The 19,576-nt window shown below is 46.2% G+C and overlaps 1 protein-coding gene across 2 annotated transcripts in view; it reads left to right on the top strand.

Annotated features, from left to right (window-relative positions):
• Nucleotides 1–19,576, top strand: part of TCERG1L (transcription elongation regulator 1 like) — a 182,695-nt gene that overhangs the window by 2,295 nt on the left and 160,824 nt on the right. For both annotated transcript variants that reach the window (XM_081006332.1, XM_081006331.1), the window contains exons 2-3: nt 1,012–1,158; nt 9,521–9,701. In XM_081006332.1, the coding sequence (XP_080862458.1) occupies nt 1,012–1,158; nt 9,521–9,701 (328 nt within the window). The remainder of the gene's footprint in view (nt 1–1,011; nt 1,159–9,520; nt 9,702–19,576) is intronic.

Genomic DNA, 19,576 nt, shown 5'->3' with positions numbered 1-19,576 from the left:
CATGTAGGAACAGAGCATAGTGGTGAGTGAAAGACACACTCCAGGACCGAATGAAAATTTATGAACTTGGAGAACCATGGAATTGGATTGAAAGCAGTAACATTCCTCTAGCTTGGATATACCAAAGGCCCTGTAGTTGCCTTTGATTTGCTATTGCCTGTGTAAAATCTGAATGATCACTAATTTTAGTGAGATTTTCTTTTAATGTAACAGTTAAATTATGCTGTTTGTCATCCACCTGGCTATGGTTTTAAAACATTTGCCTGATGTTCAACAGCCTTGTCATATGAGCCACTGCTTATAAAAACAGAAGTTTAGGATGTGAAACAACCACTGCTGTACCTGGGCAGGGACATGACTTGTAGCATCATTCTAGCACTGAGAACTGTCTCAAGACACCACACCAGTGCCGTGCTGTGGTTTGTCATGGCTATATTCACAACAGCCAATACCATCAGATGTACTGCAGCATCAAGCAAAGGTGTTGTGCAGCACAGAATGGGGTGGAAATAGACTATGGAAGAGAGGTCTGCTTGAGGAGTGAATTGGGATGACTCATCTATGAGTAGGATTCCTGCTAGATTGCATCTAAAACAGAATTCAGGGTGAAATGTAGTACTCCATTGAGATAGATTTCCTGAAATCATAGGCAGACATACTCATATCTACATAGCTTTAGTCAGATTCCAGCTGGTCTCCACTAATTCTTTACCCTTGCCATATTTAATATTAGATGTGTACTAGGATCACAGTCACTCTTCACCATGGTATTGTAGTTCTGAGTTGCTGCATAAGCCTTTAGTAGTAGTAATTTATAGCTGAACTCAGTAAATTTTGAATTGTTTCCCCACCCCAGTGATTTTTTTTCATGTTTTGGAGAAAGCAAAAGGATACATAAGAGTCAAAAAAATACATATGAAATAGAAATGAAAACATGAATAATTAACAAACAAAAGCTGTATGGACTAATATGTTAGAGTGTATTCTTACCTTTTAAAAACTTTATTTTAGTGGATGTTTGGAGCCCATTCTCCAGTGATTGGATTTTCACCTTCTTCAAGTGTGGAGTTTGTCCCTCTTTTTCCTCAAGTATACACAACTGCTGCTCCACACCATTCTGGGAAAAGTTGGGTAGAAAAGAGGCTTCCAAATTGCAAGGTAAGTTAAAATTTGCCTCCTTCTTCACTTAACAGGCATTGAGATTTTGGAGGTAGAATTACATTACTGTACCAATATATGGGGTACAATTCATTCATTTTAAATATTGATCTCAGTATTAAACTTCCAAATTGGCTTACAAATTTTGCAATTAAATATATGAATAATAGTGAATTAATAATGCTGTTTCTAACCATCCTGAATCTCAACCCAAAACTATATTTTCCTCCCTGAACCACAAAACTGACCAGAACCTGAGTCATTATTTAAAAGTTTCTGATGAACCTCAACTGGAAGACTCTTGAAATAAAATGAATTTGGCAAGCGCCATTGTTGGTCATACTTAGAGTTAGAGCCATTGAAAACAGTGGACAAGTAGTAAGTCTGTTGATTTCAGTTGATATACTCTGAGTTTGACTTAGTTTGTGATGACCCAACAGAGCCAGGTTACCTGTTCATAATAAGGCCCTATGTGGAAATGGTTCAGTTTGTTTGTGTATCATTAATGTTTCATTTATTGTTAATGGGAACTTTAGCTATGCTGTAGTTATGTATCTTTTTTCATGCTGCAAGCCACCTTGAGCACTGTTTGAACTTTGGAAAGATGGTATACAAATAAAATGTATGAATATGTATGCATACATGTAAATGAGGACACTTGATGTGGTTCACTCACTGACTCACCAGCAGCAGAATGAGCACATAAACCCTCCCTGATGTTAGTTTTATTTTATACATTTTGGAGTGCATCCTGGCTTCTGCACCCCACCCAATTCAAGAGAGCTGGGTCTAGAGACCATCAGCAGGGGTTGGACTGGAGGTATTCTTCAAGCTTCAGACAGAAACCACTGATGAAAAGCATCCTGTTGCAGGGAATAAAAGAGGATAGGGTCCCATTGTGTTCATTGCCTCCCCAATGTTCCAGTGTTGAGCCAGGTAAAGGTAAAGGTAAAGGGACCCCTGATCATTAGGTCCAGTCATGACCGACTCTGGGGTTGCGGTGCTCATCTCACTTCATTGGCCAAGGGAGATGGCGTACAGCTTCTGGGTCATGTGGCCAACATGACTAAGCCGCTTCTGGCGAACCAGAGCAGCGCACGGAAATGCCGTTTACCTTCCCACTGGAGTGGTACCTATTTATCTACTTGCACTTTGACGTGCTTTTGAACTGCTAGGTTGGCAGGAGCTGGGACCGAGCAACGGGAGCTCACCCCACCGCGGGGATTCGAACCACCGACCTTCTGATCAGCAAGTCCTAGGCTCTGTGGTTTAAACCACAGTGTCACCCAGTGTTGAGCCAGACTGGGGACTAAAGATTCTAAGCTGGGTGTGATGGCCTGGGATTCCGATTCAGAGGCTGAACCGGAGGAATCCCAGCCTGCACAGGAGTCCCCGCCTCCAGGGCCGGCTGAACTGGGGCAGGGCCTTGATTCTGAAGTGCCTGCACCTGTGCCGGATCCTCAGGAGCAGGCACCAGGTGAATCCACTCTGGCTCCGGAGGTGGTTGAGGACTCAGTGCCTACAGGTGAGTCTCCCCCTGGGTCCAGTAACCCTTCAGCCTCCCCTGAACTGCAGAGGCTCAGGGCAGAGAGGCGAAGGGAACTGGTTTCTCCCAGGAGGAGTGCTCACCTTAAGGCCAGGAGAGGCGGGTCTCCTGGGGGCTGGGACCGCCCCTGGCCTCAGAGAAGATAAAGGCCAGTCAGCCCGGTCCCAGGTTGCGGGAGCAACGTCGTCGTTGAGTACCTGCTCCTACCCGGACCCAGACCTGACCTTCCAGTGTTCCTGTTCCCCGCCCGGCTTCCTGCTTCTGACCGTCCAGTGTTCTTGTCCCCACCCGGCTTCCTGCTTCGGACCTCGCCTCGCTCCTTGTGAACTGTTTCCAGGCTAGTGACTCAGGACTGGACTTTGACTACGACAACGGTAACCTTCCCCCCGGGACTAGCACAGTTTGCTCCCGCCACACCCGCGCTCCCTCTTCGTTGGGGTGCGTTCAGGAAAAGCCAGAAGCCACGGCCGACCAGGCAGCTGCGCTGGTGGCATTGGCCCAGGAGAACCAGGCCTTGACTCACACCGTGCAGCAGCTCAGCGATGCGGTTACGGCACTTCAGCAGCGGTTGGACACCCTACCGGCTCCTGTGGCCGACGCCCCAGCTCCAGGCAAGTACCCAGTGGCCTTGCCAGAGAAATTTGATGGGGCCCCGGCCAGCTTTCCCATGTTCCTCGCCCAGGCCAAGTTGTATATTCAGGGGCGAGCCCGGAACTTCCCAGACGACCGCACCAAGGTGCACTTTTTGATCAGTTTGTTAAAGGACCAGGCAGTCAAGTGGGCATTGCCGCTGCTCGGGCAAGACTCCCCCTTGCTGACAGACTATATGGGGTTTTGCAGCCATTTGGAGGCCGCATTCGGGAACCCCCAGAAGGAGAGTCAAGCCAACCGGGCAATTAGGCGTTTGAAACAGGGCATGTCCACTGCGGCCACCTACACCATGGAATTTCGGCTGTTGGCTCAAGACTTGTCTTGGAATGACTCGGCACTTCGGGACCAGTATCTTGAGGGACTGTCGGATGAGATACTGGACCAGTTGGCCATGATGGATTGTCCCACCACGCTGGACGCCCTTATTCAGCGGAGCCTGCAGATAGACGATCGGTTAGAGGACCGTCGCCAGACCCGGGACCGCCAGCACCCCCAGCTCCTGGCTCCAGTCCTTCCCAGCAGGTCCACGCCCACAGCCGAGTTGCCGGGCGAGCCAACGCAGCTCGGGGCTGCGCGACCTCGCCTCTCCCCCTCGGAGAAGACGCGGCATCGGGAGGGGAACCTGTGTCTTTACTGCGGTGGGAGTGGACATTACGCCCGATCCTGTCCCAAGAAGATGCCAGTCGCAGGGAAACCGCCAACCTCGGTAGCCGAAGGCCCTAGCAACCTGGGGTCCCAAACCATGCAAGAGGGGCCCTCACCAGTGGATTTGCGACATCTCATGGTTCCGGTGCATCTCTACCCTCCAGGTGGGCCCTGGATTCTTACCCACGCTCTGGTGGATTCAGGGGCAACCCACTCCTATATGGACGCTGCCTTTGCCCCTCATCATCAGGTGCCACTTCAGAACAAGCCAGAACCGGTACAGGTGGAGGCAATTGACGGACGGCTCCTGCGTTCGGGTGCCATCACTCGGGAGACCCAGCCCTTGGTCCTGTGTCTCCAGCAGCACCGGGAGGTGCGAACTTTGGACATTGCCTCCATGCCCCGGTTCCCCCTGGTGCTCGGGATGGACTGGCTGGAGGCTCACAATGTTCAGATTGACTGGGTCAATCGGACTGTGCACTTCCCAGACCCATGTCCCCATGCTCAGTCCGAGATGCTAGCAGCCACACCCACTGAGGAGGCTGCATCCCCGCTCCCCGCTGAGTACCGAGACTACCAAGACGTGTTCAAGGAACGGGGGGCAGACCAGCTACCGCCGCATCGGTCTTTTGACTGCGGCATAGACCTCCAGCCTGAAGCGCCCCTGCCGGTGAGTCGCTTATACTCTCTAACAGAGCCAGAGCGCGAAGCTTTGCAGGACTTCCTGCACAAGAACCTGGAGCGTGGTTTCATTAGGCCTTCTACCTCGCCCACCGCTGCACCAGTGCTCTTCGTTAAGAAGAAATGTGGGGAGCTTCGCCTTTGCCATGATTACCGGGCCCTGAACAAAATTACCATCCCAGACCGGTACCCCTTGCCCCTTATTTCGGAGTTGCTGGCGCGGGTGCAAGGGGCGCAGGTGTTCACCAATCTAGACCTGCGGGGGGGCTACAATTTAATTCGGATCCGAGCCGGGGATGAGTGGAAGACAGCATTCGGGACCTGGTACGGGCAGTTCGAATACCTGGTTATGCCCTTCAGGTTGTGCAACACGCCCGCTGTGTTCCAACGGTACATCAACCACGTGTTCCGGGACTTGCTAGACAAGTACGTGGTGGTGTACTTGGATGACATTCTGGTTTTCTCCCGTGACCCGGCTCTCCACGAGGGTCATGTCCGGACCGTGCTGCAGCGCTTGCGGGAGCACCACCTGTATGCGAAGCTCAGCAAGTGCGAGTTCCATCAGCGGTCAGTGGACTTCCTTGGTCACCGACTCTCTCCAGATGGGGTCAGATGGATCCTGGGAAGGTGGCAGCGGTTCGGGAATGGGCGGCACCTCGGAACCGCAAGGACCTACAGCGATTCCTGGGGTTCGCCAACTATTACCGAACCTTCATTGCAGATTATGCTCATCGCACCACCCCGTTGACCCGGCTACTGCGCCCCAAGACACCGTTTTCCTGGGACAAGGAGGCAGAGGAGGCGTTTCAGGGGTTGAAAGGCGTTTCAGGGGTTGAAATGATAGCAGACTCCAAAAGATTAGAAGATGTAAGAAAGCGGGCAGGCAGTGTATGTTTGATCAAAATATTGATAGGGGAATCCCAGCCTTGTGATGTGTGCTGATGTTAGACAGACTGTGTGAGAGAGGTATTTGTGATTTTATTTTATTTATTAAATTTCTATACCACCTTTTATCAAAGTATCACAGGGTGGTTTACAATATAAAAACTCAAACATATATAACATAGCAACAAACAAAAACAATAACCCCTCCCATATGCACAGTTTAGATGGTCATAGATTGTTTAATTAGCCAAAGGCCTGGCAGAAGATTAATGTTTTTGCCTGGTGCCTAAAGATACATAACGAAGGCAACAGGTTAGCCTCTTTGGGGAAAACATTCTTACAAGCTGAGAACCACCACAGAAAAGGCCAGTTCTCATGTTGCCACCCTCTGGACATCTTGTGGAGGAGGCACACAAAGAAGGGCCTCCAATGATGATTTCAGTGTCCAGGTCAGTTCATAAGAAGAAAATGTAAGGTTCAGCCTCACATTCCATTTCCATCATGGTAAGGAACAATTTATGTGCATTACCCAGATAACTAAATTATGGGGCAATTAATGAATATAATAAAAAATGCAAGGATATAAGAAGATTTTTCAAGTTTGATTCCACACACAAAAAGATCAGTAGTAGTAGTAGTAGTAATAATAATAATAATAATAATAATAATAATAATGATTTATACCCCGCCCATCTGGCTGGGTTTCCCCAGCCACTCTGGGCAGCTTCCAACAAAATATTAAAATACAGTAATGCATCAAACATTAAAAGCTTCCCTAAACAGGGCTGCCTTCAGATGTCTTCTGAATATCAGGTAGTTGTTTATCACTTTGACATCTGGTGGGAGGGCGTTCCACAAGACGGGTGCCACTACCGAGAAGGCCCTCTGCCTGGTTCCCTGTAACTTGGCTTCTGGCAGTGAGGGAACCACCAGAAGGCCCTCGGTGCTGGACCTCAGTGTCCGGGCAGAATGATGGGGGTGGAGATGCTCCTTCAGTTATACTGGACTGAGACCGTTTAGGGCTTTAAAGGTCAGCACCAACACTTTGAATTGTGCTCGGAAACGTACTGGAAGCCAATGTAGATCTTTCAAGACCAGTGTTATGTGGTCTTGGCAGCCACTCCCAGTCACCAGTCTAACTGCCGCATTCTGAATTAGTTGTAGTTTCAGGGTCACCTTCAAAGGTAGCCCTACATAGAGCACATTGCAGTAATCCAAGCAAGAGATAACTAAAGCATGCACCACTGGTGAGACAGTCCGCAGGCAGATAGGGTCTCAGCCTGCGTACCAGATGGAGCTGGTAAACAGCTGCCCTGGACACAGAATTGACCTGTGCCTCTATGGACAGCTGTGAGTCCAAAATGACTCCCAGGCTGTACACCTGGTCTTTCAGGGGCACAGTTACCCCATTCAGGACCAGGGAGTCCTCCACACCTGCCCGCCTCCTGTCCCCCCAAAATAGTACTTCTGTCTTGTCAGGATTCAACCTCAATTTGTTAGCCGCCATCCATCCTCCAACCGCCTCCAGGCACTCACACAGGACCTTCACCGCTTTCACTTGTTCTGATCTGAAAGAGAGGTAGAGCTGGGTATCATCTGTATATTGATGAATACCCAACCCAAACCCCCTGATGATCTCTCCCAGCGGCTGTTGAAAAGCATGGGGGAGAGGACAGAACCCTGAGGCACCTCACAAGTGTCTGAACACCCCACAGGGGTCTGAACACTCACCCCCCACCACCACTTTCTGAACACAGCCCAGGAGGAAGGAGCGGAACCACTGTATGACAGTGCCCCCAGCTCCCAGCCTCTCTAGAAGGTCCAGAAGGATGTTATGGTCGATGGTATCAAACACTGCTGCGAGATTCAGTAGAACTAGGAAACAGCTCTCACCTGTGAATGCCTGTGGGGAATTATTATTTTGAAAAACCCCTGTTCCAAAGCTTATGGAAAGCTCTCATTTGAGGAGAAGGCTTCTTGCCTACCAGTTTAATGATATTTCCTTTCTATGATGTAGGGATGCTTTCAAGGAAGCAACCCACTGTGTACATTCTACACATGGCAAAGTTTTAGGAAATTAGTGCCATGAGTCTGCCTGCACATTTGGATTAACTCTTAGGCTTACCGAGATATACTAAGAAAATTAATTATGATTTTTATTTGTTGTGTGTCTGTACCAAGATTCAGGTATATGCACAACCCTGTTCATAAGAAAGAATGTTATGAACAAAGTGATATACATGCATCATTTGATATCATATGATTTATGCATCATGGCCAGGGTCAAAAGGACTTGGGCATGCCAAGAGAGGTTGTTGTTGTTGTTGTTGTTGTTTTTAAATGCTTTTCTTTTTTGAATGTCAGACTTCCATGTTATATAATAAACACAAAGCAATTTTCTTTGTGGCCACAAAGTTTGTCATTTGATAAACAGAATCCCAGAGGATCCTCTGAGACATGTAATTTGGATAGTCTTTTAGGGCTCTGGAATTTATATATGAATCAATAGTCTCAAAAATGGAAATGCATTCACAGTGGGTATAGTATTTCTCCTAATGAAATCAATAAGAAACTTCCAATTTTAATGGAGCAGGTTGGAAGCTTATGTAGCTTGAATACTATCTTGCATTAAATAAGGTAAGTACCATGCCTGCCACAATTAATCAGCTGAATTGTTTAAAACATCATTGCTCCACTAAAAGATATCCCTGATTAACTGGGAAGCAGATATATAGCTATATAGAGATAGAGATAGAGACCTTAGAGACCAACTAGTAGTCGAACTAGTTGGTCTCTAAGGTGCTTCTGGTTTGTTTTGACTACGGCAGACCAACACAGCTACCTACCTGTAACTAGATGATAGAGACAGAGACAGAGACAGAGACAGAGACAGAGACAGAGATGGTTCGAGCCAGAGGAGGTTATATATGCTTTAGCCCATTGAAACCAATGGAACTTGAGTTACAGTTGTTAAGTGGGGGTGATGTGAAGTGGTGGATTATCTGCAGTTTCCAAAGTTCTACCAGCTTGCAGCAGTCAAGGTAGAAGGCAGTGGGATGGACTTACCTTATATTTGTTCATATATGTATCTTTTTTTTAAAAAAATAAAAAATCCCCCTATTGGTTGCAGTAAAACAAAATTATTTACTTCAGTTCTTGGGTGCATGGGGAGCCAAATCTTGAGGCTCTCCAGAGAATGAATGGACTTTGGGTACAGGCTGCAATCTGTCCCAGCTTCTCACTGCATTAAAAGGTCTGTTCCAAGGCCTAATGCCAACTGCCAGGGATAGAAGTACCTCCAGTGCTAGATCTATGGCTATGGAGATTTTTGTGGGTGTAGCCTCCCCACCTCTCCATGAGTGGAGAGGAACCTCTGCCATATCCTAACCCTCTCTAGCCAGTGGATCTGGGCATTAGGACTGCTTGCTTTCTCTCTCTCTCTCTCTCTCTCTCTCTCTCTCTCTCTCCCCTACAGGGCTAAATTGTGACTAAGTTATTTTGCATCAAATCCATTATTTTTTATTATAAGTACTCATAAAAGATGTAGATGAAACAGGAGTTTTCTTTTTACTTGAAGGAAGCAATGCAGTCTGATGATGTTAACTGGTTGCCTCTCATACTCACACACAAGTCTTATTCATTGATCAGTTGGATTTATTAGTGAATAGTGAATGGCACAACTGCACCCACTGCAAACAATATCTCAGCTTTATTTTCCATTCCTCTGCTGGTACAATTATTTTCTATTCCAAATTGTTAAGCTATATATTTGTTCTGGCAGTGCTGTTTACAAAGGTTTGACATCAGATCGCTTGGGTAGATACAGAGAATTCAAATAATTAGAAGCTTTTCAGAAAGCCAAGGTTAATTTGATAATGGAGAGATCCAATGAATGTTAAAGAAGCCGTATCATGAGCAATGTTTTTCTCTTTTTCTTTCTCCTCTTCTGGGCAGATTTATTTAAACAATGCCTTTGCTCTGGATTCATCATGGATACATCCTGAGGAGCTACGAATCTACCAGGGACACGATAAACCTCTTGTTATGACAAATCAAGTAGCTGTGGCTTTATCTAGGCCAGCTACTGCCCCTAGGCCTCTTCCTGCAGTGGTGTTAACACCCCAGCCTATTCCAGGTTAGTTAAAAATAAATAACTATGTTCTTGAGCTCTATGTTTTCCTTCCTGTTGATCTGTGCAATTTGCAGCAATGTTCCACTTTGAATTCAAAGCTGTCTCTTTTGAGGAGGCTGTATTCATTTGGGTTGAAGCAGGATGCAGATATATGCAGACTCACTTGAATGCCATCCTAGAGATTATTCAGCAATTGAGATAAATCAGGAGGGACATGAAGGGTGACTACATAGTGGCTATCGTGTTATGCAGTTTAGCCCATTCATTTGCTCTGCTGATAAACGCCCTGGAAACCAAACCAGAAGCTGATTTGACATCAAGTTATGTCTTTTCCAAACTCACTGAGGAGCATCATAGGAGAAATGAATGTCTTGATGGTAAATGTAGCACAGACCCTTGTCAAGGTCAATCTCTTAAGGCTACCAGAAAACACAAAGAGCATAGAATATGTTTTCACTGTGGGAAAATGGGACATCTAAGGAAATATTGCCACAAGTGGAAGTCTGAGCAGTGCAAGCAAACTCAAAAGAGACTCAATCCCTAAGCAAAGGTTGCAAGTGATGCTTCTACAGAAATCTGGGACACAAACCTCAAAGCTATCCACAACAGAACGCCTCATCACTGGTATGTTGTTTCTGGCACAAGCAGTCACATGTCAAATGCCAAGTCCTTCATTGCATCACTCAATCCAAATGACCAGATTTACATTGCTGATGGGAACAGCATCACTGCTCAAGGGAAGGGCCAAGGCTTTCTCAAGTGTGTCCAGCCAAGGGACAAGTTGAAGCTCATTCCCATACTCAACAAGTTGTATGTTCTTGATCTCTGTGGAAGTTTCTCCATGGCCTACCTTCTTAGGAGTGAAGCAGAATTATTTGAAAAACTGAAAGATTATGTAACATTCACCAGCAAAAAATTCCAGAGAAAAGTGCAAGTGCTTCGCATGGACAAAAGTGGTGAATTTACTAGTCATAATATCAAGCAGTTTCTCAAGGAGAATGACATACAGCATCAAACCACTGCTCTGTATATGCCCTCTCAAAATGGCATCACTGAGAGAAAGCATCACTCACTAATGGAAATGTCAATGAGCACGCTGATTGATGCTGCTGTCTTAAGGAAGTTCTGGGGTGAAGCCATGAATATAGCCAACCACCTGCAGAAGAGAAAGCAATAGACACTACACCCTTCAAAAAATGACATGGGAAAAATCCCTGAGTATACTATCTCAGAGTTTTGGGGCTGTAAGGCCTATGCCTTACTTCTGCCCGAAAAATGCACCAAACTGCAAAATGTGCCAAACTGTAGCAGGCTTGTTGACAGGTTACAGCAAATCCTGCAAAAGCAACAAAATTCTGGATCCTAGTACAAAGTTGCTGTCTTCAACACAGTCTACTTTGATGGGACAACATAACCTGATGTATTGAAAGAGCCAAGTGATTATTCCAGTCTAATTCACCCAAGGGGCAAGGTCTGCTAACAGAACCTTCCCTGCGTACCACCACTTTATCAGAGGTGAGGCGGCAGTGGAAGTCTCTAGTATACATAGGTTCTGGACACCTTCACACATGTTTGCCTCAGCACACTGAGATGGGGAATGGCATTCTAATAGTCTGCTGGGGGGGGGGGCATGTGTTGAGTTAATCTAACCTTCATGTGGCTGTTTTACCACATGCCCAACTCAGCAAATGCCCACCGGAATAGCTTAGTTTGCTGTCAAACAACAAAATTAGCTTTTTAAGAAGCTGAGCCAACTTTCTGTAGAATATTAATTTCAAATGTGTATTTTTAGCACTCAAATTATCCCATGTAGATGGTTATTAACATGGATGGTTAATTGATCCATCAGTTCATTAAAACCAACTTACATACCGCAATATGCATGAAATCAATTCCATAAATTTGCATATCTCAGGTACGGTACACAGCTAAGCAAGCTGAAATTGGTTGATTTGTTTGCTGTTTTTGAGTATATGCCTAGAAAGGGCCAGAAGATATATCATTCAAAGGATAAATCTGGACTTGTATTTTATGGATTCCCCCAAAAGCATACTAATTGGCAGCGATTCTGATTTTTTTTAAAGCCTCTGAATAATGATAATTAGAGAATGCAATGCATAGCAAACCACTTGAATTTTTAAAGATTGTACTGGTCCTTCCTCCATTTGCTAAGATAAAAAAAAATGTATTTCAAACAATAACCAGATGGTAATTGCCCTGTCTTATTTTTACAGCTTTTCTTCTTAATGGAAAACAGTATTGCTTTAATGCAATTTTCTTCTTTCTTGTATTTTCCCAGAATAGTGCTACACAATGAGAAGAGATAATTTTCTCATACAGCACAGAGTTTCTTTGTTGGTGGAAAAATGTGATTCCTTGCCAGCTAGCAAGACTTATTTATTCCAATTAGCTTAGATTTTTATTTTGCATTGATACATGTCGGACAAGTTAGATAATTCTTGAACTTCAATGGCTTTTCAGATGTTTTACACAAAGCAGCCTTATCTTCTTGCTGCTCTTCACTATTGATCCGCTATTGTGCCTTCCACTGAAAATTATACAAAACCATAAAATACTCTGCGGATGGACAAAATAACAGGGCTGTGTATTTATCTATATCTGGATGAGAAAGAGAGTTGTGGTCTACATCCCAGCAAGGATCCATTATTAGTAGTCATTCCAGCTAATGGCCAGATATTACAAGAACACCAAACTGAAATCTATTGTTGCATTTGTTGCATTTTGATCTTTCTGTTCATTGGAAGAATAAGATCAATTGACTTACTGTGAGTTTTTCACATTATACTCTTTTTTAAAAGTGGGTATAATGTGGAAAACGTAGCTCCTTAGGATAGGCCATTATTTTGGTACTAGCTAGTTTGTCGGTGAACTCTATTCATGTAACTGACAGTCCACTTATTTGGGGACTATATTGTAACCTTTCAGAAAGATGGGAGATGCCTTGGAGGATAAGCTCCTTTTGTTGATGAAGCTGACATAAGTAGTTCACATGAACTACTGGAATACTTGTTGCAGGAAACCACAGGAGGGGAAAGTGCTCTTGTACTTGAATCGAGCTTGCAAGTTTCCCATAGGCTGGCCACAGTGAGAACAGGATGCTGGACTAGATAGGCAGGCTCTTCTTATGTTCCCATGGAAGGCAAATGGGGAGACGGAAGGCAAGTGAAATATCTGATTGGGAGTAGAGGATGGGGGTAGTTAAAGCAAAATTTCCAATAGGAAACTACAGTAATCCCTTCCTTCAGGATTCTGCTAACTTTTAATGCTTTGGTGCAGCAGCAGATTTCACTCTTTTCAGCTGATTTACCTTCTGTGTAGCAGCTTTAGTTCAGGGAGCTTCTGTTTAATTAAATGATCATGCTAGTATGCTATGTTGGAGTTAATTTGATTTCCAGTGGAAGCCATATTAGTTTGTTGCAGCAATAAAATAAAATAAAATATAAAGAAATGAATGTCATAATAATGGACTACTGTCCACTTCATCTGATGCAAGTGGTTTTGAGTGACTTGTGTTAAAGTCAATTTAATGTTTATAAGAAAGGGTCCCAGAAACTTTCCTGATCATGCATTGGAGATTACCAAACTGGACACTGTACTGCGGTTGTTTTATGCTATCAAACTCCTGTTGCTCTGTTACTTTTGCAAGTCTACCAGCTAAACGTATTCCATTAAAGATCAATCCTGTGGGAAAGATGGAGTTCTGTGAAAGACAACTGTGGGAACAGATGGGTGAGGCATAGAGGCCCATGAAGACTGTACTCATGTATCTCAGAGGGTATTTGTTAGTGGTCCCTTTTGGTGAATAATAATAATAATAATAATAATAATAATAATAATTTATTATTTGTACCCCGCCCATCTGGCTGGGTTTCCCCAGCCACTCTGGGCGGCTTCCAACAAAGATGAAAAATACACTAAAATGTCACATATTAAAAACTTCTCTGAACAGGGCTGCCTTCAGATGTCTTCTGAATATCAGGTAGTTGTTTATTGCTTTGACATCTGATGGGAGGGCGTTCCACAGGGCGGGCGCCACTACCGAGAAGGCCCTCTGCCTGGTTCCCTGTAACTTGGCCTCTCGCAGTGAGGGAACCGCCAGAAGGCCGTTGGAGCTGGACCTCAGTGTCCGGGCAGAACGATGGGGGAGGAGACGCTCCTTCAGATATACTGGACCGAGGCCGTTTAGGGCTTTAAAGGTCAGCACCAACACTTTGAATTGTGCTCGGAAACGTACTGGGAACCAATGTAGGTCTTTCAAGACCGGTGTTATATGGTCTCGGCGGCCGCTCCCAGTCACCAGTCTAGCTGCCGCGTTCTGGATTAGTTGTAGTTTCCGGGTCACCTTCAAAGGTAGCCCCATGTAGAGCGCATTGCAGTAGTCCAAGCGGGAGATAACCAGAGCATGCACCACTCTGGCGAGACAGTCTGCAGGCAGATAGGGTCTCAGCCTACGTACCAGATGGAGCTGGTAAACAGCTGCCCTGGATACAGATTTGACCTGTGCCTCCATGGACAGCTGTGAGTCCAAAATGACTCCCAGGCTGCGCACCTGGTCCTTCAGGGGCACAGTTACCCCATTCAGGACCAGGGAATCCTCCACACTTGCCCGCCTCCTGTCCCCCAAAAACAGTACTTCTGTCTTGTCAGGATTCAACCTCAATCTGTTAGCCGCCATCCATCCTCCAACCGCCTCCAGGCACTCACACAGGACCTTCACCGCCTTCACTGGTTCTGATTTAAAAGAGAGGTAGAGCTGAGTATCATCCGCATACTGATGAACACCCAGCCCAAACCTCCTGATGATCTCTCCCAGTGGCTGCACGTAAATGTTGAAAAGCATGGGGGAGAGGACAGAACCCTGAGGCACCCCACAAGTGAGAGCCCAGGGGTCTGAACACTCATCCCCCACCACCACTTTCTGAACACGGCCCAGGAGGAAGGAGCAGAACCACTGTATGACAGTGCCCCCAGCTCCCAGCCCCTCAAGACAGTCCAGAAGGATGTTATGGTCGATGGTATCAAACACTGCCACTGAGAGATCCAGCAGAACTAGGAAACAGCTCTCACCTTTGTCCCTAGCCCGCCAGAGATCATCAACCAGTGCGACCAAGGCAGTTTCAGTCCCATGATGAGGCCTGAATCCCGACTGGAAGGGATCCAAATGGTCCGCTTCTTCCAGACGTGCCTGGAGTTGTTCAGCAACCACTCGCTCAATCACCTTGTCCAAGAATGGAAGATTTGAGACTAGGCGATAATTGGCCATCGTGGCCGCATCTAAAGATGGTTTTTTAAGAAGCGGTTTAATAACCGCCTCTTTCAGCGGGTCTGGGAAGGCTCCCTCATGGAGGGAAGCATTCACCACCCCACAAAGCCCATTGCCCAGTCCTTCCCGGCTAGCTTTTATAAGCCAGGATGGGCAAGGATCCAGGAGACAGGTGGTTGGCTTCACTCGTCCAAGCAGCCTGTCCACATCCTCGGAGGTAACAGATTGGAATTGATCCCACACAACTTGACTAGACAGGACTCTAGCACTCTCCCGCCCTGGCCCTGCTCCTACAGTGGAGTCTACTTCTTCCCGAATCTGAGCGATTTTATCTGCAAAAAACTTTGCGAAATCATTGCAGGAGATCATGTGGCCCGTATTGGGCCCCGATGTCGCAGGTGGTTCCGCTAAATTGTGAACCACCTGAAAAAGTCTCCTGCTGCTGTTTTCTGCAGATGCAATAGAGGCGGCGAAGAAAGTCTTCTTCGCCGTCGCTATCGCCACTTGGTAGGCTCGATGTTGAGCTCTAACCTGTGTCCGGTCAGATTCGGAATGAGTTATCTGCCACCGGCGCTCTAGCCGTCTCAACGATTGTTTCATTGCCCTCAGATCCGTGGAAAACCATGCAATCGGAGAGGGTGCTTCGGAGCCAAACAGTCAATAGCCCTGGTTAACTCCACATTCCAGCGGGCCACCAGGGAATCGGCTGAAAGGCCATCAACATGGGATAAAGCATCCCCTACCACTCTCTGGAAACCATTTGGATCCATTAAGTGGCGGGGGCGGACCATCCGAATCGGTCCCACCTCCCTGCAGAGGGGAAGGGTCGCAGAGAAGTCCAGTTGCACCAGGAAGTGATCTGACCATGGCACTTCTTTCGTTTCGCTTTTACTTGGTGTCAGATCACCAACATCCATAGAGGTAAACACCAGGTCCAAGGCATGTCTGTGGCTATGGGTTGGGACAGACTTATTCAGGGGCCCATGGAGGCCATGCTTTCCACGAAGTCCCGAGCAGCCCCTTGTAAGGTCGTGTCGGCATGGATGTTAAAATCCCCTAGGACAACCAAGCTAGGTGTCTCCAGGAGAACATCTGCCACAACCTGAAGCAGCTCGGGCAGGGAATCCTTGGTGCAGCATGAAGGTCGGTACACCAAAAGGAATCCTGTACTGCCCCTATTGCCCAACTTCCAGAACATGCACTCAGAAAACTGGGTCTTCCCAATAGGATGCCTGGTGCAAACTAATGACTTCCTAAAAATCACTGCAACCCCCCCTCCCCTCCCTGCCCACATGACCTGGGTTGCTGTGCGTAAGAGAAACCTGGTGGACAAGCAACGGCAAGGACAGGCCCATCTGCTTCATCCAACCAAGTCTCTGTTACACATTCCAGGTCAAGTCCTCCATCCATGATCAAGTCATGGCAGTGGTCTTATGAATCATTGACCTGGCATTGCACAGCAGCACCTTCAGGTCATGTGGGTATCCCTTGCTCATTCTAGTATCCATCCGGTCAGGACCAGACCCGGAGGCAGGGATAGTCCTCAGACAACGACTAAACCTGCCTCCTCTGTAATGACATGGTCTGGTCTTAGCGTAACTCCTCCTCCTACCCGTGATCACTGAGATCGGTTGTCCCAGTGCATCCCCCCCTGTGGAACATGCCCCAGCCATTTTGTTGGCTGGGACCTACTCTCCGGCAGCCCTGACCCCTCCCCTTAAGAACAAAATAACACCTTAAAACAACAACAACAATAAAACAATACAAACAAAAAACAGTAAAAATTACAAAAACATAAAATCAAACAAATTCCCAGGCCCAATAAACATTCATCCCACCCCCACCCCCCCATACAAAAAATTCAAAATAAAAAATTTAAAACATTTTAAAAGCACTCTGCGCCCCTCCAGCAGTAACAGCAACTGTCCTAGTGAGGCCCGTCAGGCCCTGCCCTGGGCCAGGTGGTAAGTGGCAGGAAGGAGCAGAGCCCCCAGACACTCACACAGGAGAGTCCTCCTGGGCAGCAGAGTGCAGCAGTCCCTGTGAGGCTTCAGGCCCTGCCCTGGGCCAGGTAGATGGTAAGCGGCAAGAGCAGGGCCCTCAGACACTCACACAGGAGAGTCCTCCTGGGCAGCAGAGCGCAGCAGTCCCTGTGAGGCTTCAGGCCCCGCCCTGGGCCAGGTGGTAAGTGGCAGGAAGGAGCAGGGCCCCCAGACACTCACACAGGAGAGTCCTCCTGGGCAGCAGAGTGCAGCAGTCCCTGTGAGGCTTCAGGCCCCTCCCTGGGCCAGGTAGGTGGTAAGCGGCAAGAGCAGGGCCCTCAGACACTCACACAGGAGAGTCCTCTGATGATAACTTGATGATAGTAATGCTGTACAGAAGATTTCCATCAACCTGATGCCCTCTAGATGTTAATGGACTATGAATCCCATCAGGATGCTGTTATGCAGTGACTAAAAGGAAGTAGATTACTAAACTCTGGTTTGAATAGCTTGCTTGGAATACAGAAGCATAAAACAATCCAGTACACAAAGAACTGTTGATATCTAAAATTCTTTTCAATTGTTCTTCTGTGGAAGTTGTGCTGGGAAGATTGCATTTATGAGATACTCATTTATCGAATAATGTGTGTGAAGGAATGTAATTTCTTTTAGAACAGTTTTAATGTGATTGTCATGGCTGAACATATATAGGGATTCATGGTGAGAAACAGAATATTCACATAAGGAATTACACTGTCCATAATTATTAGCATTCCCTCTCTCCCAAGTGGAGTGACAGCTGAATAAATAAAAACAGATTGCTCATTCATTATGAAATATTGAAGGCTGGCAAAGCTCAGGTGTCTGATTTGGCAATTGCAAATACCTGGAAGCTGATTTTTTTTCTGTAGGAAAGAGCAATGGGTCAATATACTATGGCAGATAAAATCAGATTTCAGAAAGCTGCATAAACTTTTTGTTGACCCAAAGATAGAAAAAATGACACATTATTTTATCACCTAGGAATTATAGGTTATTTCCTTGTTCTTCCCCAACTCTGGTCAATATTTGTTGTTTAAACAGAGGACAGATTGCAAGGCAAAAATAATTCTGTCTGCTTCAGTTTGTGAAGGGTCAAATGACTCAAGTCATTTAATGATAAGTTAGCAATGTTCTTATTTTATCTGATGTGCCACCTAAAAAGCAGGTGTACATAATCATTAGATACTGCTTCATTTGTCAAGGTCAGCTTGACCTTCAGCCAAGTTACACACAGCCTTTTGATTACCTTGAAGTAGCTTTGATTTCCAAGGAAAGCTACTTCATTGAACTTAATATTTCAAGATGTGCAACATTAGTTAGCATATTTCTTTTCTTCCCTGAAAGCCGTACACATTTATTATGCTTTCTGCAGTTCTCAGGAGTAAGTAGTAACATGGCAGAAAGTCAAGGGAAATTGGAAAGCTCAAGGGAAGCTGGAAGAATTTTAAAGGAATGGATTGAAGGCTTTTCTAAATAATAGCCAGTGTGATGTAGTGGTTAAGAGCGGTAGTCTCTTAATCTGGGGAACCGGGTTCGTGTCTCCGCTCCTCCACATGCAGCTGCTGGGTGACCTTGGGCCAGTCACACTTCTCTGAAGTCTCTCAGCCTCGCTCACCCCACAGAGTGTTTGTTGTGGGGGAGGAAGGGAAAGGAGAATGTTAGCCGCTTTGAGACTCCTTAAAGGGAGTGAAAGGCGGGATATCAAATCCAAACTCTTCCAAACTCTTCTTATAAGTGCCAGTAGCTTTAGTGTTTCACTGTGCACCTAGAATAAGAACTTCATGGTCTCTGTCTAGGACCATGAAACTGTGTGTTCAGGCCTCTGTTAGCTTCAGCCCATATGATTTGCAGGCTGCATGAACCACCTGAACTGGCAAGGCCTATTCGTGCAAATTTCTGCCAACACTGTCCTTTCAGCTCCAGTCCCCCAGTTGCAGCTCTTGACCTCAGGAATGGCACCTTCTAATTAAGCATCTTGATGCAGTCATATGTACCAGTCAGCCATAGCAACATTTGCTGTCTTGCAGTGACTTTTCAATGGGTCCATGTTTGTATGGGTTGTTAAGCAGCTGTTGAAGGCAAGTGAGGAGTCTGGAATCTGGAGTTGAGTCCGAGAACAAGCAGGAATTGGAACTGAGAAGTGGCCCAGAGGTCAAAGCCCATGGTAAAGGCAGGAGTACAAACCAAAGACCAAGCCTGAAGTTGGGATTTAGCCAAAGAACACAGAGGAATGCTCAGGGGCCAGAAAGACCTGCTGCTCAGATATTTTATAGTCCTTAAGAATGTCTTAATTCTCAGAGTGTGCGCAGGCTACAGTTGCTCATTGGTGAGAGAAATAAACTCTTCATAAGCTCAGAGGCACTCACTATTATTACTTCATTGATATTTGTGCCTAGGAATTCTGTGCCATGGATTTAGTGAGCTTTTTATTAATTGGAATCAGTTTTTCTCCTGTGTATGTGATTGGTAACCCAGTACATGTGAGCACCAAGGTGTCCACACAGGATTTCCTTGGTGCCTATGGGCACCAGGTTGACAATTCTCTGTTTTTATCTTAATGTGGCAGATCA

The sequence above is a fragment of the Podarcis pityusensis genome (assembly GCF_964106645.2).
Source record: "Podarcis pityusensis genome assembly, chromosome: 5".
NCBI classification, from domain to species: Eukaryota; Metazoa; Chordata; class Lepidosauria; order Squamata; family Lacertidae; genus Podarcis; species Podarcis pityusensis.
Note: the sequence above shows the minus strand (reverse complement) of the source record. Positions and strands in the feature narration are given on the sequence as shown.